Consider the following 23,688-nt stretch of genomic DNA (forward strand, 5'->3'; position numbering starts at 1 on the left):
TAATGGATTACAGTAGTTTCAAAGGCACTATATAGTGATATTTACAAGTGAGATTTCCAGATCAACAGTCATTTTTTTTGAAGAAGAAGAAACTCCCAAAATTATTTATGTTCACATAATCTTCATTTGGGGTCTGGTCCTGTGCTCCCTGATGCCAGTGAGAACACTCCCACTGATTTCCAGGGGTGCAAGATCAGGGCATTAGAGCCTAGTTCTCCTATCTTTTCCATACTGATGGCAAAGATATGTGAACTGTGTAAAACTGGGCCAAAACACACAGGAGTAGAGAGGAGGTCTATATGGCATTTGTCTTTCTCCAAGATATTGATAGAGCCATGCATGAGAGTTGCACATCTTGGGTGCTACAAAATTTGGGGGATGGGACATCGTCATCTCTAGGAGGGACAGAGTGGGGGAAAACCATGGGGTTTCAGACAGAAACCTCTCAAATTAATGCTCATCAGAACAGTATTAACTTTGAATCCACATCCTCTATCCTTCTTGAAAAAAAGATGGAACAGAGTCATTAACCTGGCCAATTGAAAGACAGATATCCTGGATGAATGAGCCAAATCTGGTGGATTTACATCAGAATTCCCCAATGGATCATCAAGGTTCATATGAATCCAAAGTGTTATTCCCTCTGCATGGCTGCTAATTTCCAATAATGTTAAGATTGTGGCACAGACCACAAACAGCAAGTATACTTTTAGTTAAGATTTATACTCCATCCTTACCTTATACCATTTTGCCTTTTGCACCACACATGCTACAATAACTTAATGAAGGAACCAAGTTATGAATGAAGGGTCAGTCCTATCTTTGATGCTTTTTTTCAGTTTGCCTCGCATCCCTACTGTGACACAACAGTAAGTTTGGACACAAACACAAAATGTGCCTAGTTCTAGTTATTTATAATAATTTCCCATAAATACATATAATATGAATTGCGGCCAGTTAGTACACACATTAATCAATATTTAAATGCCACTTTAATATTGATTAATGTCTTTACAACACTTTCCTTTAATGCTGGAGGAGGATACATGATAGAGGAAACTCATACATTTTTTTTGCTGACACCCCTAGCCCCCAGGAAACTGTGGGATATAGTGCTGGACATGACGTTACCTTGGGTACATGACAGTCAGCACCTAACCAGGCTCTGTTTCACAGGCCTAGGTGGCGTTCTGTTTAAGTCCTTTGGTAAGATATGAACTTGTGGTAATTGGGGCAACTGTGGCAAACGTTTCCACTGTTCTTTTCTTCCCAATCTTGTTTGACTCTACTAGTGTTGATTTTTAATTAAAAAAATAAATACGTTGAAGATGGTGGGCTTATTAGGAAATATTGTAGTGTTATGGTGTCTAAGTGTCTGACTGACAGGGCCTAGGAGCGACTACATCAGAAAGGTACTTTTCTACTTTTTTCCTTGCAGAGTTGTAGGCAGAGTCTGGCACTGGAGTTGGCTATCATGCCCAAGTCTGTCACATTGTTTTGTTTGAAACAGCAAGGGTAAGATGAACTGCAGGGTAAGATGGACTGTTTTGTATCAAATAGTCCAGTCATGGTACCACTTCTTTTCTTTTTCTTTTTTGTTGCATTGACGTTGAAAGTTTGGCACAACCTACATTTATCTGAAGATGTGTTACCTTGCTGGACCAGTTCCTTAATTAATCTCATATAAACAACATAATTTATCAGGAATAAAATAGTCCATCTTGCCTTCATTCCATTTTACCCAAGTAGTAATAAAAATCTGTTAATTGACTAAAAAAACCCTAATACTTTATTTCAATGATATATCAATACTGCTAAACTATTTCTTTAAAAAATACATATATACTTCTCAAAGTTTTTTATATGTTTTGTTTATGGCAAAACTTGAAATTGTTTACCTTATGATTATTAGCTATAATTTAATGGGAAAAAATCCATACATGCCAGTTTACAAATATATTTCTGATGCAAATTAAGTAAACTGAATTCCACTTTTCCCTGTTCATAATAATTAAGCACAAGAGGAGCTCATGTGCTACAAATTGTCTCATTAGGCTCTAAATTGGCATTAATAATTATGCAAATTACCATACAATGTGTGGCACCCTGTCCATTCTTTAGTGCCATGAGCAGGCAACTCCAGCATTGCATTATAATCTATCTTTATCTACTTTATGCATAACAGTCTAATATTGTCATTGCTGCTCTATCAAGTTAAATGTGTGGCACAGCCACCCATGTTTATCTGAAATTGTGGGCTAATTATAGAGATGGGAGATGTTTTCTTTTATATGAGAAATTGTTAAACGAGACTTTATTACAACAGAAGTGGCAGAAGTCAAGGTTCTTATGGTTATGGGGAGTTGAAATTCTCGGATTTGTATCTGCTTTTTTCAGCAACAACATATTTTTCTTTCATCAAAAAAGTTTTTTATGAACTGCTTAATTAATCTTTAAGTACTTTGAAGAATAAGCACAGTAGATGGGCTACAGTAAGTATTATTATTAATTTAGAGGCTCAAGCCTGCTGCGAGTTTTTTTTAGTATAAAGCTTCTTTTGACAATCCAGTTCCAATTACTGCTTTTGCTTTTTTGTTTTCCATTGTCATGAAACCAAAACAAAAAATTAAAAATAGGGTTGTACATTACCTCAGACCAAAACTGCACTTTGAGTCTCCCATTACTATACTTTGTTTCCCACAGTCCCCAAATCTGTCTTGTAAGTGTAATCAGTCCCAATTTTCCATTTCAGTTGTGTTTGTTTGTACAAGCAATATGTAAGCCTGTAGCTTAAAGATTTTTTGTGCAGTGATTCTGTTCTCAACACTGTGACAAAAAAGTGCCGAATGCTTGCGGATTGTTTTCTGTGCATTGGTTTCACCTTTCTCCCCTGATTTCCATTAGGTTCTGAGCTTATGCCCAAAGCCCTCTCCACCAGGATAGTGGGAGGCATTTGGTGGTTTTTCACGCTTATCATCATTTCCTCGTACACTGCTAACCTAGCCGCCTTTCTGACAGTGGAGCGCATGGAATCTCCCATTGATTCAGCTGATGATTTAGCCAAGCAGACAAAGATAGAGTATGGTGCAGTTGAAGATGGAGCAACCATGACTTTCTTCAAGGTAGGCCCTTTATGTTCTGATTGGAAAAAATTCTGAAACATGATTCTGCAAGTAAAAAAACCTTCAATTAAGCTTGCTGAGTAGAGATATGGCATGTGAGATGATTCCCACTGCAATCAAACCCATTTTTGTGGGTTTGCAAGACAGCAAAAGAAACATCTTGTTCATACATACAATTTCTCATGAAAGTAAAAAAGGCAGTTTCCTTTTTTTGAAATTTTCTCCTGAAAATAAAAAAAAGCAGGGCTTTGGGTCTGCTGCTTAGATCTTTCTGATGATTTTTCCTCAGCATGCTGAGTGTACTCTAATGGAGTAAGTCAAGAATAGTGAGATGAGGCGAATCGCTCAGGTGAATCTCCCATTGCTAGATCTGAGTGTGAGTTTTGCTTGAATAGGGATTGCAGGATCAGGTCAATAATTTTATCGTAGTTAATTACATATCTATCTATCTTCAGATATCTAGATGCTGATACTGCAGTCATCAATATCACAGCTGGGCTGGGCAAATCTTATGGACACTGCATTTCTAAGAACCTTTCAAACTGAATCTTGACTAGCTCAGATTCATATAACGTCTCCCTGCCCTCTGTCCTATGACTAGGGTGATTCAACAGACAATATAATGTGCTAATTTTTAGCTAAATTGAAGCCTGATTAGAGATAGAGGAAATGCCACTTCCCCAGCTCCGTCAGTTATCTAGGTTGGCACAAATTAGGATTAAGTACATATCCTGGGCCAGATCAGATTGGCCCTTCAGATTTGATAGCGCAAGAGGTTCCTATGGCTCCCCAGTGCAGGGGCATACTCCAGGCCTGGCAAATGCATTATGCTCTGGAGTTCCTTAGTGAGCATAATTATCACTTAAGAGCCATTACATGCCACTATAACATAGAAGAGCCCTGAGGCTTTTGTGTTACACTGGGACTGATGGAGTGGCCAGAGATCTGGGCAGTGCCAAGGGTGAGTTAAAGGCACTTTTACATCCCTTTACTCAGCTGCATAGAGTAAAAGTTTCACCATTTATTCAGCTGAAAGAGCTCAGAAATCATTATCTAATCTTATGGTAGTGATACATATATAAGTAAGTACAGTAAAAGCTTTTGGATCTGGCATGTTGGGGAAACGGGGGGTGCCGGTAAGTGAAAAATTCCCATTAACTAAGATGTAGGGAGTTTGGGTGTGTGTGTGTGTGCGGGGCTGGGGATTGGGGCACATGAGGGAGTGTGGGGCGCAGGCTCTGGGAGGGAGTTTGAGTCCAGGAGGGGACTCAGGGCAGTGGGTTGGGATGCAGGAGGGGTTTCAGGTGCTGGATCCAGCACCTTGGGTGTCTCCCCGCAAGCGGTGAACTGTCCCTGCTGCTCCTAGGTGGAGGCATGGCGAGGTGGCTCTGCGTGCTGCCAGCGCCCCACCCCAAGTGCTGGCTCCGCAGCTCCCATTGGCCGGGAACCATGGCCAATGGGAGCTGCGGGGATGGCGCCTGCAGGCGGAGGAAGCACGCATGCCAGATAAAAAAGCTTTTACTGTACATACTTTCTGTATTCTCACTTTCAGCTTTCACCTGGAAAATAAGAATTGATTAAATTTCAGTGACTGAGGACTTTGTAAGCCTGTTGCCTCAGAGGATGTGTTTGGAAGGTTCAGAATAGCTTCCACACAATATTTGTTTTCAAAAGGAGCTGAGGAAATTGATGGAAGTAACTAATCCATTAGAGCTGCTTTTATGACAGGAAATATGTGTAGCAATCCAATAAAACAACATTCAGAAAAAGTTTAAAAACTGAGATTTTTTTAAAGTACCAAAATGATTAAAGTCCCAGGACATAAAGAGATGACACAAGGTATTTATTGCATTACCAGAAAACACTACCAGGTGTCAATGTCTTTTTAGTCTGGTAGAAAACTTTGATCTTATACTCCTTCAGATCGGAAGGCTGGACTCTAAAATATTAGAAGACAGTTTTTACTTAGCAGTGTCTTTGACTCCAGTTGCCAGCATTGTTTTTCTCTGTTTGTCCTTAACTTTTTTCTTTATTTAAAAAAATTCTACATGACACTTTCCTTTCTTCTCCAGACACTATTTCTCCTCCTTCGTGTTTTTTCTGTCTCCTCCTATCTCTTCTCTGCATATTTTCTCCCATATATATTGATCTTATTGTTTCCCGTTCTATTCACACTTACCTTTCTCATCTTCTCTTTTGCGTCTGTGGGTTGTTCGTCTGTTTGAATATGTATCCTGTTTTGTTTCTGATCATTCTCACATTCCTTCCTTTATTTCCTTGTTTCTGCCTCTATGTTGCCTCCAAGAACAGAAGAACATTTACAGTCAGCAGAGCAATGACTGCATCTCTTGCATGGAAATGTTTTCCCTTCAGTGGCATATAAAAGTTTGAAATGTACTAGACTTGACTGCACACAACAGAAACATAGCATCAGAAAACACAATTCTGTAGTGCTTCTAGTACATTGTTATTGAATTCTACCACTTCAGCAAGGATGAACAAAGAAAGTGAGGTCAGAGCACAGGACTCAGTTGTTAAATTTAGGGTAAAATTCTGCTCTCAATTACACTGGTGTAAATACATTTATTGGAGTCAATGTGGATTTACAACATTGTATCTAAAGTGGTGCTTAATTTGTACCAAGGCTTACTAACCTCAAGGTGTGATGGATTCTCTTCCCCTTTCAACTTTAAGTCAAGACTGAATATATTTTGAAAAGATAAGATATAGGTGAAACAGGCTATGGGTTTGATGCAGAGATGACTATGTGAGGATCTTTGGCCTGTATTATGCAGGAGGTCACACTAGATCTGACATTAAATTCTATGAAAATATGGTTTCAGCAGAAATGCACAAATATGACTGAAGGTATAATTTGATTCAGTGCATGTGTGTTTCTCTCTCATTATAGCAAGATAAAGCTGCTGACTATATTGAGCACAACTGTGGCATTATGTGTTAGCATGAAATAAAAGTTCCAGATGGTTTCTTAATGTTAAATGAAACTATGAAATCCCGGTAATAGCTATTAGCTCCAATCACAGTGAGGCACAGTAGCAGCCCTGAGATTGACAGTAATTTCAGCATAAATTATTGATATAAAAGCTCACAGAAATCTTCCTTTTAATATCTTTGGAACCCAGCCAATTTTTGGGGAGCTAACATAGAATAACATTATGTCTAGAAGAGCCTAAACCAGGACTACACACACACACATTGGTTGGAGGATTTAAACTTACTAGAGAGAAGATACAAAAGATGAGAGTGTTGGGATGGGTAGATTTCACCAACTAAGCCCAAGGGAACATGCTCATGTGAGCCCAGCTTCCTGAAATCCGCTGCTGGAGGGAAGAGGAAGGGTGCTAGGATTTATATCAGCATGAAGTCGTCAGAGCCTGTATAGGCCCTCCGTATTATCCTTTGTCTAGTAGTTATCTGATAAATCTGAAGGTATGTCTCCCTCAAGCATCTGGAAAGGAAGAAGGAATTTTCTGTGTCTTCCCTCACTTGGAGCCACTTTGCTGATCTGAGGAGGCTAAGACATTTTATCTCCAAAGTCTTCTAACTGCTGCTAGTTTGGTGAGTCTCCACTATTGCTGCTCTCCCAGCCTTTGCTTTTTAGATTTTCTTCTCTATGAATAATGCCAGTGACTAACTCTGTTGGTGCTCAGAGGTTTCCCAAGCAGTAGGAGCCTGAAAATGATATGATCCTTTATGTGCAGTGTATATATACACTTTATAGTTTCATTGCTACCTTGGTTTCTGAGAAACAGCTGTGAAACTGACCCAAGTTGTATTAATTTCACTATGCTGCTGCTTGGCATAACTCTGTCATCAGACTCAGTAAAGAAAACACCAGAGCACATCAGTTTGCATGTGGTCCACAGGTGGGAGATTTCTTTTTGCATCCATAATGTTGGATTTAAAAAAAAATAATGAAAGCCAAAATTCTTCAGAAATCCACCAACTAGGGTAAGCATTCACAGAGCTTGTGTGTGTGTGAGAGAGAGCGAGAGAGAGAGAGAGAGAACATGTAATTGTGCAGCATAGTTAACCATAGTGGATGAGGGATGCTAGACAGACTCAGAAGACCTAGATTCTGTTCCTGGCTCTGCCACTGGGTTTCTCTGTGACTTAGGGCAAGTGATTTCACATCTGTGTGCCCACATTTCCTGTCTTGTAGACTATACATTGTTAAAGGCAGGGACTTTCTCTTGCTCTGTTTGTACAGCTGTTTGTACAACCCAATGGGACCCATCGGTTCAGCACTTTCAGGCTATGCTGCAATACAAATAACAAGAAACAAGAGGTTTTTTATTCAGTCTGTCTTCCTCTATCTAACTGTAATAAGTTAATATCAGTACTTCCATCCCAGGAATTTTAGAATTTTCAGCTCTTTAGGAGGTAGATCTATGTGATAGTCCAATTTTACTGAGAGTGAAAACTGAGACACTGAATGATTACATGTCTTGTACAAGATCACACAGCAAATTAGTGGCAGACTGGGAATGAACCCGAATCCTGACTTCCAGTCCTGTGCATTAGCTAGAAGATCATCCTTCTCCAATTTGCCTCTGCATAGGGCATGTCAACACTGCAATTAGACACCCATGGCTGGCCTGTGCCAGCTGACTCAGACTCGTGGGGTCCTAGAACCTGGGCTCCAGCCCGAACCCGGAAATCTACACTGAAATTAAACAACCCTCTTTCCATAATGATCCACTCTACCCTCTTCACTTCCCCTCTTAACTCATTTATCTCCCTGAATTTCTTCTTAATCCTTTTTGTTCTATATCCCTCCCTCATGGTTGTTTCTTGGGGGTGGAATGTGCTGCTGCTCAGGACCAGAGATCAGGAGTTCTGGGTACCTCCTTCTTTCTAATTCCTCCTGGACTGGGCTGCACTCACAGTTACAGAGGGACCAAAGGAGCAGTGAAAAGCAGGAGGGAGGGGAAGTTTCGGCTGCTCAGAAGGCCAGAAAAAGAAGCTAAAGGAAAAATCTTGCTCGTTGCCTGCAGCCTGGCTTAGAGTGACATTTCAGTTGGCATGATTTGAGAGAGTGACAGAAGGGGCAAATGTGTAAAAGTCATTCCAGATGAGTGACACATGTATGTAATCAATATTGGTGCCTGAATGGTTCAGTGGGTTTTTCCAAACACTGTTCTCCTTTTACTGAATAATTTCAATATTGTTTGATATAACTGAGAAGTGGAAAAGAGCTTTTGGTTATCTGGTCATTCTCACCTGATAGTGTGCAATTGTTCTTTAAGGAATATTTTCTAATCTTTTGTTTGTTTATCATGCCATCTCTACTTAATGTGGCTTCCTCCTTTTCCATTGGAAGGATAGCCCTGGTATAAAATATTTAATGGTTGAGAAATTTTCATGATACTCAAACTACCTTTTTCCTGTTCTTAATCTCCACTTTGTACAGTGGGCACACTTAAAAAATCTCTTCCTAGCTCTGGAGAGCATAGCAGTTCTGGCAGCATTCCCTTTTATCTGTATAGGGAATATCAATGGAACTGGTAAGTAGTGCTGGTCAAAAATTTTCCATCAAAACTGATTTTTGTCAGAAAATTGGATTTTTGACTAAATGAAATTTTTCACAAAAAATGTCTGCTTTCCATGTAAAGTTTTGACAGGTCAATGAAATACTAAAACCCCAATGCTTTTGGGCTGAAAATCAAAACATTTCAATTTAAACTGGTGCCGTAGTGCCTGTTAGAAATTGTCGTTTAGGTGCCTTAGGCTCCAAGTCTCTGTGGGTTGGACATCTTCGATAATGCACCATTTGGTGTCATCTTGTTAAGGTGCTTCATAGCAGCCCTGATTGTGATGCATCATGGGAAATGTGGTCTGGCCAGAGAGCCTGACCAATACAGAAGGGTGGCAGTGCAAGGCATCTGAACTACAATTCCCATGAGACACCACAACACCACTTCGAAAAAAAATATTTCAATTGTCAGTAGAAATATTTTGCCAAAAAGCTGAAATTTTCCATGGGGAAAATACTATTTTCCTACCATCTCTACTGGTAAGAGCTCTAAAAGTGGAATGTACTTTAAGTGCACACTCTATTATTAGCTGTACACTCTCATACCAACACAAACAATTATTATTTTCCTTGGCTTTATAGATAGTTGGTTTATAATAATGAGGAAACATGCTTTAGTTAGGGAGGATTTATCCATGCCTGTTCAGATTTTCATATTGTTTGATTCTCCTAAGCCACTTTTTCCATCTTTATTTGAATTGTTTTTGTGATTTGGGAGCAATTTTTCATTCCCATTTAGCTGACATTTCATACTGTGCTGCAATTAGCAGGTGCAAAATTTATTTAACATTTAACTGTTACCCTTTAACTGGAAGCCCAAATAAGGCAATCAACAATTTATATAAAAGTTCAGTCTCAGGTATTTTAAAAACAACAAACATTTTACATATTTTTTTTCAATTTGATCTTTGGACTTTGATCTTTGCACATTCCTTCCAAACAGCAAGAAAGAGAATTTCACTACTTTGCCTCCAACAGACTTCCTTAACATTGTTGTCTGTTTACTAATACTTTTTAATAACAGTATGTGGCTGCTGTAATCTGTATATGGGCCAGTCTAAATTCTGTTCCTGTCTTTTCATGTGGTGTCTATACCAGTATGGAGCAGGGGAAATGCCTCTAGGCAAAGCTGCTCAACTCTGAGAAATTGCCTCTGTTCTAGAATCAAAATAATTCTCATCTTGATGCACTATTAAGGTCTGCAGGGATTTCTATAGAGCAGAGTTCTGGCAACAACTGATTCCATAACATCCCCCAAAAGCCATGCCAGTGCAGTCATGCATGCCTGATCCTGAAGACTCACTGCAATCTGCTACTCCTCTGACAGCTTGCTTGTAGGCCCAATGTATGAAGCTGTGGCTACAGTTCCAGATTCAAAGAATTATTATTTCTTGCAGTCCTGCTTATTTGAAAAAAAAAAACAAAAAAAATCCAATCCCAGATTGAGGATATTATTACCATGGAATAAAATCAATAGATCACATAACGCCAGTTCTTCCATGCTGGCGGAGAATAAAGAGAAGGACAATGACATTTATACATACACCATTCACAGATACAGTGGGTGGTAATTGGACTCTCATTGGCTAATGGATCAAATGTCCTGTCTCCAAATACAACACTTAACCTGATATTATACATAGCAGTAATGTATTTAAATGTGATCTCCATGAAATACACATCACTTTCCAGCAGAGACAGGATTAATCACTCACAATAATTACAATAATAAATAAAATATTTATCACATAAACAGTTGAATAGATTCACTACTAGCTATTTTTAAGAGGATGTGGTGGGGAGGAACCCAAAACAAATAAAAAGTTGACATTTGGAAAAATCTCCTCTGTATTGGGTTCATCTGAACCAATATTTTCACAGCTTAAGTACCATCTGTTTCCTCCTTATCCTGAAATGTTCATGGGGGAAGGAATTATAGGTTGATCTCCACAGAGAACTCTCATTTTAGCAAAACAGACTAGTCCAAAGTCTAACCTGACTAATAGTCATGGGTGTCTCCCACCATCAAAGAACAATAGAATTGTAATCAGCATAGAATGAAAATAGCAATTCTTAGATATTAGTGTCAATTTCCAAACTTTCTGTTCATACTAATAGGGACTCATTCTCCAAGTACATTATTCTAGAGTGTTTATAAGGAAACATCTGCACCACAAATTTCAGCAGGTAGACATGGTAGCAGGGACCCTGGTACAGTACAGGACACAGGACCCTGGTACAGTACATGTTCAGAGTCTCATGGCCTTTTACTGGGGTCGCTAGCCCATGCTATCACATCCTCACTACTATATCCTCGTTTTCCACACTTACCTGTACCAGCTACATTAAAGATAGTATGGGTGTGCATTACACACTGATGCACCCCAGAGCTGCAATCCCAAAACACAAGGAAATTGAGGCAAGACATGCAATTAGGTGGTCAATTGAAACACGTATTAACCACGAACCAGTTATGTCAGCAGCAGTTTGAACAAAACAGCAATCCAAATAGCAGGTATTTTCAGCAGCAGCCCCTGAGTGACTGCACACACCCAGTACTATGAACACACACACAAAGAAACAGGAACGGGAACACTTGTGTCCTGGGAGCAGCAACCAGGAACAGGGAGCAGGAAGGCAACACACACACATCAGTTATCATAGTACACCTACCCATGCTGTCCTCAACCTTCATTTGTGGTGTAACATACCCTGTGTGATGGTGGTCTTCCTAAGGGTATGGGACACCATAAAACAACATGACCTGACTGTAACCATCTGTTTTAATTTACTTTAATTGCTGCATACAAAAGCTAAAAAAAAAAAAAAAACCCAAAGTATGTCATCCATCATTTAAGTTGTTGACTATCATTAGATAGACTTGGAAGTACAGAGACTAACAAATCAAATTGTGATCTCTCCAGAGAAAGACTGATGACAAATTAGGGCTAAACAAGGTGACAATCAGCTTTTCTCTGGATCTTGTAGTCAAAAGTCCTTGCCCTAGATGTTGTTTCTTTGCTAGCTAGCTCACGAAGGACGTGCAATCGTAATGTGATACTCATGAGCTCATGACAGCTGTTGGCAGATCTTGGAAAGGTAAGGGAAAAAACCTTTCTGTCTTGTTGAGGGGAAGAAGTAGGTATAGATGCTCCTGAGAAGAAGCAAAGTAGGAGCTTTGTTAAACTCTGGTTTGAGTCAGCTACATTTAATCTTTACCTGCTCCTGTAAACTGGTACAGAACACACCTGTCAGTAGATTGTCTTAAGGAAGTGGGTACAAGTGCCTGGATACTGTGTATGTGTTTGGGAAGTGGAAGGTGGGGAGTTGAATCATGCTGTAATTGCTGATACTTCAGCAGTGCAAACTGGTCTCCAAGGATGGGATACCTTTCTAGTGTAGACTTTTGTGTTACCCGATAGGTCTTAGTGCCATTCTGTTACCTCGCCCCCTCCATCCCCCTCACCTGCAATGTTTCCTCAAGGTGTGCTAGTTGGCTGGGCCACTTGTAGGAGGAAAACTGGACTGTACGTTCTGATAAGAACCTATTAGCAAGAGAGTTTACTCATCACCATGTCCTCACTCAGCTTAACCTCCCAATTGCCATGCAACATTAATTCTGTACATTTAATCTGAGACCTCCCCAAACACCTTTTTTCTCTTTGGAAGTGTTCTGGTGCTCTTTAACCACTGGGGAAGAGGGCAAAAATATTGTCCACACTGTCCCCATTCTTCTTTCCTTTTCAGCTTTTTTTCCTTACTCTCTGTCCTCTAACAATGAGTGAGGGAAGAAAGGGAATAGGACTAGAACCACAGAGAATGTTTTAACTCCAAAAAGGAACAGATGTAAAGGTGTAATTGTGTAATGGGTACTTTCGAAGTTGAGGGGTTATTTGGGAAATTGGGAATGTATGTATTGGGAACATGACCTGCTCTCAAAATGGGGGATAAAACACTGAGTTTTGCATTGTTTTTTCAAAGCAAAGAGATCAGTCTCGGGGTAACCAACCAACCAAAGATTGCAGATTTGATCTATGTCTCAGTCTGGCTCTGACTCAGGAACCGTACTCCAGAATGAACTGTTTCTTGGCTCAACCAGTCTGCTGCATGGTGTGATCCTGCTGTATGAGCAGCCCTCAGAGTCAGATCCTGCCCATTGAAGCCACCTGAGAGCCTCTATTCATTAGCAGGGATGAACTTTTGGTTCTGCCTTGTCAGTTTATATATGATACTGCTGAGGTGTTGTCCAACTGCATTAGCATTGCTTTGTGTGTAAGAAATGTTTTCAGTGCCAGAATTGCTCTGCTCACCATCTTGAATCCTGTAACACTGGTACATTTCCCTCTGCTTTTACTCATTGGTCTGAACAAAATGCTTGTCGAGATATGTTACCTATCCTTTTGAAGATTCATTTATGGTGATAATCACACAAGCTGGCTCTGACATGGATAGCCTTTTTATCAGATTTCAGTATTTATCCATTAATTCAAATAGTATTTTGCTGTATTTTTGGTGCTTAACTTGGACCATACTGATTTGAGAAAATTTTGTCCTGAGTCCTATCATCTGAACACATGCATGAAGCCATACTCAGATATTTATCTGTACGAGGATATCAGACCAAACAGGTGCAAGTTTTTTCTTTTGCTTTTGTACAAATACACATGGTCCTTTTTCTATTCTTTCCCGAGCAGGGAGTCAAATGTTATAGCACCTAAGTGATGAAATTCAGCAAAGAATTTAGTGATTTCTTTTATACTTGCTAGCAGCTACTGGGTATTGATTTGTCTTGATTTTTTTTTTTAGAGGTGATTTCCCAAATATCATTGTCAACCAGTTCAGAGCAGGTATTAAGTAAATTTTGTTGTTGTTTTCTTAAGGTTGTAACTTTTTGTGGTCACGGGGATAGTGAAAGATTTTGTGCAGCACATATTAGCATAAGTGATGTTGGCTTTCTGATATGGGAATATGCATCATGCAAATCAATAAATGCGAAGTAATCCCCTTGATCAACTACTGTGATATACAACCAACCATCTTGAAATGCTTGCATTTGATTAATTCATTCAATCATTCGAGGACTGAACTTGCCTGACCCTTCAGGGTCTATAAAACATAGGAAATACAGCTGCGGATTTGACATTAGAATTATGGTTTTGATGTCTAACAGATCATCTCTGATAAAGTAGAGAGTTTCTCTTTTTTAGGTGTAGGAGACATTTACGTTCCTTACCTTAAAGAGAATCTTCCAAAGCTTTGAGAAATATCAGTATGAAATGACTGAAAGAAGCCTCTTGTCCTGTGTAATCTGTGCACATTTTCTGACACAGAAAGACAGCCTCATCCCTGAAGGAACTTTTTGTGAGAGGAGAATAGCATCAAACGTTTCCAATGATTTGATGGGATGGTCATGTAGCGCTCTCTCTGCCTTATCTGGCAAAGAAGCTCCAAGACTAGTTCCTGTTGTACATAGACTTTTAACTAACTCTGCCCGGAGAGTTATTCCCCCCCAAACCTCCACGGTTGAACTGCTGAAGCTTTACTCTTGGCTGTAGGGAAGCAACAATTTTGTTTGTTAATTTATTTTATGGTAATATCTAGCTGTTCTCAAGCAGCTTGTGTTCCTTGATAGCTAGAGGCACTAAACTTAGTTTATTATAGATGCAAAAACTCATGTCTAGTATTTTAGTCAAAAAACCTGTGTTGCTATGAAATTATAAGAGACACTTGATGTAATGGAAATTGCATGTGCAGCTGCATCACACAAAGCATCTCTAAACATTAAGAAATAATTTAGATTTTGAACTTTTCAGAATTAAAAAGGCTTAAAATTTCCTGATCTTTTCATTTATCAGCTCCGTCTTTACTTAGCTCCTGAAATCAGCTCACAATGGCTTTGGAGACACGAGGATTGAATGGACTTTGTGAAGATACACTTTGAGGTGTCCTACCCCTTGAGCAGAGTTGTGTCAATTTCCTTATCATACTAATCTAATATTTCTTAATTTGAATTTATTTTCTAGGTTATCAGGTCAATTTCTAAATGCCTTACTTTACCATTATTGCTATTTTCAGTTAGTATTATGCCTGTTCATCCTTATCTTTATCCCTTCAATTTTCCATCCACTGGAACTTCAGGTTTTCAAACTTAATATTGATTCCTGCCATTGTTGTCTGAATCATGTTAGGCTTTTATCACTCTGCCCTGAAGTTCCTGTTAAATCTGATCATCACTTGAAAAGTTAAAGCTATACCATCTATCAATGTAAAACCAACAATACACTGACCTTGACTTATAGCTCATGAGAGCAAAAATGTGATTTATTTTTGAGATGCTAATGGTACATTTATCTTTGCTGGGACTGGTGAGAGGTTCAAAGTATTAAGAGTCTGACTATTGCTTTAGTTCTAGGTTTATAATTGGAGTGACATCTAATTCATCTTATACAATACACCCTCACTGTCATAATACAACCTTTTGTTCGTTATAGCCAAGGGTTCATTATAGTGAAAGGACAATCAAAATGAACCATAAAATGCTGGAGTAAGTTAATGAAGTCACCTTGAATAAAGGTGTTAGCTAAATTAACTAATTATTATTATTAATAATATTAAAAACTATGGCTACAAGTTGGTCAGGGAGGGAGATTTTAGGTGACCTCTGTGTTTTCAGCTGCAGGTAGAGTGGTTCTGGCTGTCGGTCCCCACAGCAGCCAGGTTCCGGGCTCCCAGCTGATCACCCCCACAGCATCTGGGCTCCTGGCTATTAGCCTGCACAGCAGCAGGGCTCCCGGCTGTCAGCCCCCAAAGTTGCACCACCACTGGGGCTTCAGCTTCAACCCGGGTTGTGGCCCACTCCTTAAGTTTTTGCTCTTGGACTCAACCCTGAATAGAAATTGTACAAACATGTGCAACACCCCTCCCCTTTTTTTTTAAACAGTACTGAACTGTAGTTGGGATCCAGGAATTGGGTTTATTAAGGGCGGAGGTTTGTAATAATGAAGGATGTTATAGCGAAGGTGTACTGTATTACTAAAATTACATTTTAATAACAAAATAATACTACTTAGCTTTTCATCAGTAGATCTCAAAGTACTTTACAAAGCACTCCTTTGTAATGCTTTACAAAGCATTATCTCCATTTTATAGATGGGGAAACTGAGGCAAAAATAGGCAAATTGATTTGCCCCAGGGAACCCAGTAGGCTAGTGGTAGAACTGGGATTAGAATCTAAGTTTCTTGAGTCTGAGTGCAGTGTTCTATCCACTAGGCCACAATGCCTCCCAGCTGAGAAAAGCAAGACAGCAGCCACTGTTCAGTAAAAACAGTTTAGAATGCTTAAAATGTGTTTTTAGCCAGTTTAATGATATTATTGAAATTCTTTGTTTTTCTGGTGTTCTGGTCTACTGTATATGAAGACTACAAATTATTCAAATATTTTAAACGGAATGTAGGGGTCATAACTACAGCTAGTCAAAAATTTTCCATCACAATGATTTTCTGACAGAAAGTGCAGTTTCTGCAAAATTAAAATTTTCCTTGACAACATTTCAATTTCCCAAATATGTTTTGATTTTCTGTCTGGGAAATTGAAATGAAATATTTTGTTTCAGGTGAGTTTGACCCCAATTAGTCTATTTCAGATTATTGAACTCACCCAAAATATCTTGCTTCAAATCAATCCAACATTGAATTGTATTTCTCAGCTGTGGACTATTGCCTCATGGGAGTTGTTGTTTGAGTCTCTATTCTCTCTTATATACTGGGTTCTGTGGCCAGAATACATATCCCATGATGCAACACAGACTTCCTTCTGATGGACCAGAGTGGTGCATCATTGGAATCACATGGCTGAAAGTGCATCATGTGCGATACAGAGATGTAGGCTAGCCACAGAGCCTCTCCTATTGGGAGAATGGAGGCAGCAATCAAACTGAACTCTGACTCCCATGAGGCAAAGCAATACAATAGGGGAATGAACTTTAATGTTGAACTGACTTGAAACTAAGAGTCAGTCAGTTCAACAAACTGAAATGAAACATCAGGATGTCAAAATGTTTCATTTCAATTGAAAATGTTGAAACAAATGTTTCCTCATTTCCCAATCAAAACTGATCTGTCTCTGTCTGATTCAGGAACATGCTCCAGGATGAACTGTCTCTTGACGCAACCAGTCTGCTCTGCAGTGTGATCCTGCTATATGAGTAGCCTTCAGAGTCAGATCCTTCAGAAATTTCCCTTCCGTGAAAAATTTAAATATTTCAACATTTCATCCAATTCAGGATGAAAAAAAAATGTTGAAATATTGAGATTTCCCATGAGTTAGAAATTGAATTTGTTCTGATTTAGTCAAATTATATTACAATAACTTTTCAAGTCTGTACCCTATGCAAATCCTTTTATTTTAAAGTTCTTCTTTTGACTTTTAAGGCTCTGAGGGTATATTTGGCTGAACTCCCTGTGCAGTATATTCCTAACCTGTCACAGTCGACTCAAGCAGCTCAATATTTAGTCAGTCTTCTGTAAAGTATTAAAACAGCGGGAGACAAACCTTTTACCAGCCATGGCTCTTGCTACTGTTCTTGTAATTTTAAATAAAAAATAGTAGTTAAAAGTAGAATAAGGATCTAAATTCACCATGGCATTCACAGGTTCTGTTAGGCGAAGCATCCACAAGTTTGAATGCTTATCTGAGCTAACCAGACTTCTTGGGTTTGCAAGTTTGAACCTTATCCTGAAAACACTTAACACATATGAGTAACCTTACTTGTGAATAGTCCTGCTGAAGTGTGTGTTTGGCGGATCAGGCCTCTGAGCTAGAAATTTCATAAGAACAGGTTACACAGAGAGAGAGAGACATGGGGGATAAGGGCAAGGGGGATAGGACTTGGAGTTCATATGCACATAAAAAACAAGAGAGGGGGGAAACAATAACAATCACATTTAGCAAACATTTCAATTTTGGATAGAACTGACATTTTGTGTTGTGTGCATGTGTCATATTTTAACAAGACAAGTTTGGTCATTTCTATCAAGAACCATTATTATTAACTAGGGCTGTAGAGCGATTAAAAAAATCTTAATTGTGTGATTAATCGCGCTGTTAAACAATAATAGAATACCATTTATTTAAATATTTTGGGATGTTTTCTACATTTTCAGATATATTTATTTCAGTTACACAGAATATGAAATGCACAGTGCTCACTTTATATTTATTTTTATTACAAATAATTGCACTGTAAAAAAACAAAATAAATAGTATTTTTCAATACGCCTAATACAAGTACTGTAGTGCAATCTCTTTATCATGAAGGTTGAACTTACAAATGTAGAATTATATACAAAAATAACTGCATTCAAAAATAAAACAATGTAAAACTTTAGAGGGTACAAGTCCATTCAGTCCTACTTCAGCCAATCGCTCAGACAAACAAGTTTGGTTACAATTAGCAGGAGACAATGCTGCCCACTTCTTGTTTGCAATGTCACCTGAAAGTGAGAACAGGCATTTGCATGACACTGTTGTAGCCGGCATCGCAAGATATTTATGTGCCAGGTGCACTAAAGATTCATAATTCCCTTCATGCTTCAACCACCATTCTAGGGGACATGCGTCCATGCTGATCACAGGTTCTGCTTGATAACCATCCAAAGCAGTGCAGACCAATGCGTGATTATTTTCATCATCGGATGCATCAGTAACTGGCTGAACAAGAAGTAGGACTGAGTGGACTTGTAGGCTCTAAAACAGCAGTTCTCAGCGACCCCAAAGTGGGTTGCGACTCTATTTTAATGGGGTCACCAGGGCTGGCATTAGACTTGCTGGGGCCTGGGGCTTTGGCTTTGCCCCCCTTCCTTCCCCCCCACCTGGGGTGGCAGGGCTTGGGCTTTGGCCCTCTTGTCTGGGGTGGCAAGGCTCAGGCAGGCTCAGGCTTTGTCCCCGTCCTGGTCATGTAGTAATTTTTGTTGTCAGAAGCGGGTTGCGGTGCAATGAAGTTTGAGAACCGCTGCTCTAAAGCTTTACATTGTTTTGTTTCTGAGTGCAGTTATGTAACAAACAAACAAAAATCTACATTTGTAAATTACACTTTCACAATAAAAATTGCACTACTGTACTTCTATGAGCTGAATTGAAAAATACTATTTCTTTTATCATTTTTACAGTGCAAATAGTTGTAATCAAAAATAATATAAAGTGAGCACTGTACACTTTATATTCTATGTTGTAATAGAAATCAATATATTTGAAAATGTAGAAAAAATCCAAAAATACTTAATAAATTTCAGTTGGTATTCTGTTGTTTTACAGTGCGATTAATTGCTTTTAATTTTTTTGAGTTAATCGCGTGAATTACTTGTGATTAATTGACAGTCCTATTATTAACCAGAAAACCAGTAACTGTGAAAGCATTGTATTGCAAAACTAAACACAGAAGAACTAAAAGCAAGCATACATCCATGATTTTGCTCTGCCCATGTGATCCCATCTGCTTGATCATATTAAGAACTTGAATACATTTATCTTCCACCAGCAGGGTAGATGTAGCTATGTCACTTGCTGCATAGCTTCTTCTTCCTTTATTTTATTTATTTATTTATTTATTTATTTTACTTTTTATCAGTTCAATGAATTTTTTTTATGAGATTAAATTAGGGTGACAGGTGTAGGTTTTTGATGTGTGCACTACTAATGTAACACAGTTTGCATATTTTTTTTGAAAGCATGTAATGTAGTAAGCTTGATATTTTTAGGTGCCAGATCCTGTAAATTGAAGGATATAGTCCAGCAAATTGGTCAAATGAATTATTAAAAGCAGGGTAGGAATTAATCAAGAGAAGCTGAAAAATCTAAAGATGTGTACGGCCTAGCACTTTTAAATACCCCCTCCCCGCTTTCCAGCTATGAATAGAGCATTTTGTTTTCCAAAACTGCTATGTCATTTAAGTTGCAACTATTCAATCATTGTGACATTTAGCATCAGTGATTTCATTTGCTAGGAAAAGGACCATTATTTAAAACTGATCCTCTGGGTTAAAGACAGCAACAACAAATATAAGCAAATGAATGAATTTCATAATAGTTTGTACACCCATTTTTTAAAATTTGTACTTGGGAAGCTTTAAAGCAAAACAAAACATTACTATTATTATATTTTCTTATCAAGTATAATTGGAAATTAGTTTGGACTGTACTGTGAAAAGAAACATACAAAAAAAGGGAGAAATACATAGCAGCAGGAGAGAGCCAAATATATATATATATATATTAAACATTTATATTTTCACTATAGGAAAATCAAATCCTCCTCAAATATGTATAATCAATTTCTATTCACTCTTTGTATATTTTCAGTACAATTAAAAATGGGTGAACTGACTTGGGAAAACTAAGAACCCACTCTGAAAAATACCTTAATAACTGCTCATATCTAGAACCTTTTGGAAGGTGCTGAACTACATTCTCTCTTTCGTTATTTTCCATTTTCACAAACCTTTTAAATTCCAGATTACAGGCTGAGACTGAAGAGAAAATAGCTGAAATCCTGGGAGAGACTGTTTTTGAGTTACTCTGGGCTGTGGCCTGGCAGTTGGAAGTATTATTTTTTTTGTAATTAATCATTGAAAGACTGATGTAAAATATATGGTGGAGTAGTACCTGAATAGTAGATCAGTTCCAAATACATAATATGCCCCTGCCCTGTTACAATTTAAGGGCATTGATTCTGATTTCACTTACAAAGATTTAATGCTGGTGTAACTTTACTCACTTTAATGGATTGAATTAGCCTTGATTTACAATGTCAGGAATACCAGAATTAGGCTCTAAAAGCACAACTGAAAGCAAACTGTACAAGCCAAGCATGATTATTTGTAGAATGAAATGTGACTGTTTGAGTTTGTAGTACCTGAAATCTCATAAAAATAGTCCATTCTTTCTGTTTTTTAAGTCAGATTTTATAAATTCAGCAGGTTTGACCAGGATTAAAATGTTTATCCAAGCAGAACCAAAATGCCAGACCAAACAAAATATCAGTGAAGTTCACCAGTTCTGAACTAAACCATTCCATAATTGTCCTTCATTTTAGTGCAACGAAACATGTACTTCCTTAAGCTTTGTGATGTTCGTGCATATCACAACATTGTAGAAGATTTGCCATGACTATTTACTTCATTTTTATTCTCCTGCCACAATACTTTTCTTTGTAAAGAGTATGTTAGAATAATCTAATGAAATATATAATGAGTTTAGTTCTTGAGAGATGTACCACCTTTATTTTTTTATAACTAAAGAATTCTGGTTTGACTTCTGTATTATTTAATGAAAAAAAACCCTGAATGCTGGGATATAACAGTTCACTATTATGCATTTAAGAGAGATTTATAATAAGTTTATTAATGAATCACATTGTTTGAGTAATAACTAATTTTTAGGATCATTTCTAAAGAGAACTGGATCAGCTCTTTGCATTTTGTTATGGATATTATACATAAGATATGGAATAATGATTTATTTGAGTAACAAATTCAAAACCAAATCTACATTCAATATTTGCATAATTTCACATAGGCAGGGGTTTAGCACAAAAGGAACAAACACTCTTTCCCTCCAGCATACACACTTTATTATACATAAGATGACAACATGTTCATCTCCATAATTTGCATAGAGACTTTCTCATAAAGGTATAGGAAACAAACTGCTATTTTACTACACTCCCTTTTGTGAAAAAGTAACAGTGCCATTGAATGGAATTGCTTCATCAGGCACTCTAGTTTTCATCATGTCAAGTTGCAACAATCAGTGGGGAAACAGCAGATGTGAAGGTTAGCTGGCATCAAAGAATATGAGTGGAAGACTTTCCTATGGGAAAGAAAGTGCTTCATTACACTTTATCTATACTAAGAACATTGGTTCTATCAAGCTGTCAGAAAATTAGAATATGATGGGTTTTATTACCCAGCTCTGCCAGAGTGAATTCAATAGTTAAAAAGTTAGAGATAACTCTCCATTTTGGGAATTACAATAAGTGATTAGGACTTTAGTATTTTTAAACTAGAATGCTGCAACTTCTTTTGTCTCTGATTAGAGCAGATGCAGTAGAATGTCTGGGGTACAGAAGTCTGATCTCTGAGTGATCATTACATCATCAATATGTGTAAATGTCACTTTGGGGGTATTTTGAGGACTGAAACAGTACCATTGCCTGAAATGAATTTAGAAGCACAGTGGCATCACCCCTCCAGAGCATTAAATGTTTAAAGACTTCTGTTTCTCAAATATCATTACTTTGTGTTTTGTTTTTAATATACTGTTTGGCATTGTTTGTCCAGTTAGGAATTGCAGCTGCAGAACTGTGAGTCTCAGTACCATGAATCAAGAGGGCACTCTTTAGAGAGATTGTCCCATAGGGAGTGAGAAAATGTAAAAGTCAGTTAATAGAGTGATGTTGAGCTGGCACATCAAGTCACTGGCTAATGGATAATAGTTGTCAGTGTGGGAGTTTACAGCCACTGATAGCGTCAGGCTGCCTTTCTGAGGATGCTACAAAAGGGGAACAAGATGCGCTCTAAAAGATAGAAAATAGGGAGGAAAATATTTATTGACATTGGCCATTTGGTTCCTTTTACATACTGGAGAGTTCTGCTTTGTTTTCAAGAAAGTAACCTCAAGGTTTCCACAGTTTTCTGCTTGAACAGGGTTATTTAGATTAAAAAAAAATCTTAAATCATCGCGGTTCCGTTTTTGTCTAAATACATTTAACTATCTGTTTCCACTAAAACAGTGGAATTCTATTCCAGAATTCTTTCTCCAAATGCATATTTTAAATAAAAAACATTGAATCATAGATACGTAAGGCTGTAAGGGACCTTGAAGTCATAAGGTCCAGCTCCCTGCTCTGTGGCAGGAAGAAGTAAACTTAGACCATCCCTGACAGGCAGGTGTTTGTTCAACCTGTTTTTAGAAACCTCCAGTGATGGGGATTCCACAACCACCTATTCCAGAGCTTAACTAGCCTTACAGTTAGAAAGTTTTTTTCCTAATATCTAACCTAAATCTCCCTTGCTTCAGATGAAGCCCGTTACTTTTTGTCCTACCTTCAGTATCATGGAGAAAAATCGATCCTCTTCCATTTAAAAACAGCCCTTAATATATTTGAAGACTGTTATCAGGTCCTCTTTTGGTCTTCTTTTCTCAAGACTATACATGCCCAGTTTTATTAACCTTTCCTCATAGGCCAGGTTTTCTAAACCTTTTGTCATTTTTGTTCCTCTCCAATTTGTGCACATCTTTCCTAAAGTGTGGTGCCTAGAACTGGACACAGTATTCCAAATGAGGCCTACCAGTGCCAAGTAGAGAGGGACAGTAACCTCCTGTGTCTTACGTAGAACACTCCTGTTAGCTCTTTTTTTTTTTTTTTTTTTTGGGCGGGGGGGTTTGCAGATGCATCACATTGTTAATTCATATTCAATTTGTGATCCACTATACCCCCCATCCTTTTCAGCAGTACTACCAACTAGCCAATTATTCTCCATTTTGTAGTTGTGCACTTGTTTTTATTGAATTACATCCTATTGAATTCAGACCAATTATCCAATTTGTCAATGTTATTTTGAATTCCAGTAATGTCTTCCAAAGTGTTTGCAATCCCTCCCAGTTTGGTGTCATCTACAAATTTTATAAGCATGCTCCCCACTCCATTATCCAAATACTTAATGAAAATACTGAATAGTACCAAACCCAGGACGGACCTCTGCACTACCACACTGTCCTCCCAGTTTGACAGCAAACCGTTGATAACTACTTTTTTGAGGACAGTCTATGCACACACCTTATATTAAATTAATCTAAAGCACACTTCCATATTTTGTTTATGAGAATGTCAACTGGTCAAGATATATCACCTCTACTCCTTCTCCACATCTTCTAGGCCAGTTACCCTGTCAGAGAAGGATTTGTTCGAAGCTCATTCCCTAGTCTGCACTATTAATTGCTAGAGCAAATTA

At 38.2% G+C, this 23,688-nt stretch overlaps 1 protein-coding gene across 1 annotated transcript in view; it reads left to right on the top strand.

Moving 5' to 3' along the window:
- GRIK2 (glutamate ionotropic receptor kainate type subunit 2) overlaps positions 1-23,688 on the top strand; it is a 601,587-nt gene that overhangs the window by 474,179 nt on the left and 103,720 nt on the right. The window contains exon 13 of the mRNA XM_077811691.1: positions 2,905-3,122. Within this exon, the coding sequence (XP_077667817.1) occupies positions 2,905-3,122 (218 nt within the window). The remainder of the gene's footprint in view (positions 1-2,904; positions 3,123-23,688) is intronic.

The sequence above is a fragment of the Eretmochelys imbricata genome, chromosome 3 (assembly GCF_965152235.1).
Source record: "Eretmochelys imbricata isolate rEreImb1 chromosome 3, rEreImb1.hap1, whole genome shotgun sequence".
Lineage (NCBI taxonomy): Eukaryota > Metazoa > Chordata > Testudines > Cheloniidae > Eretmochelys > Eretmochelys imbricata.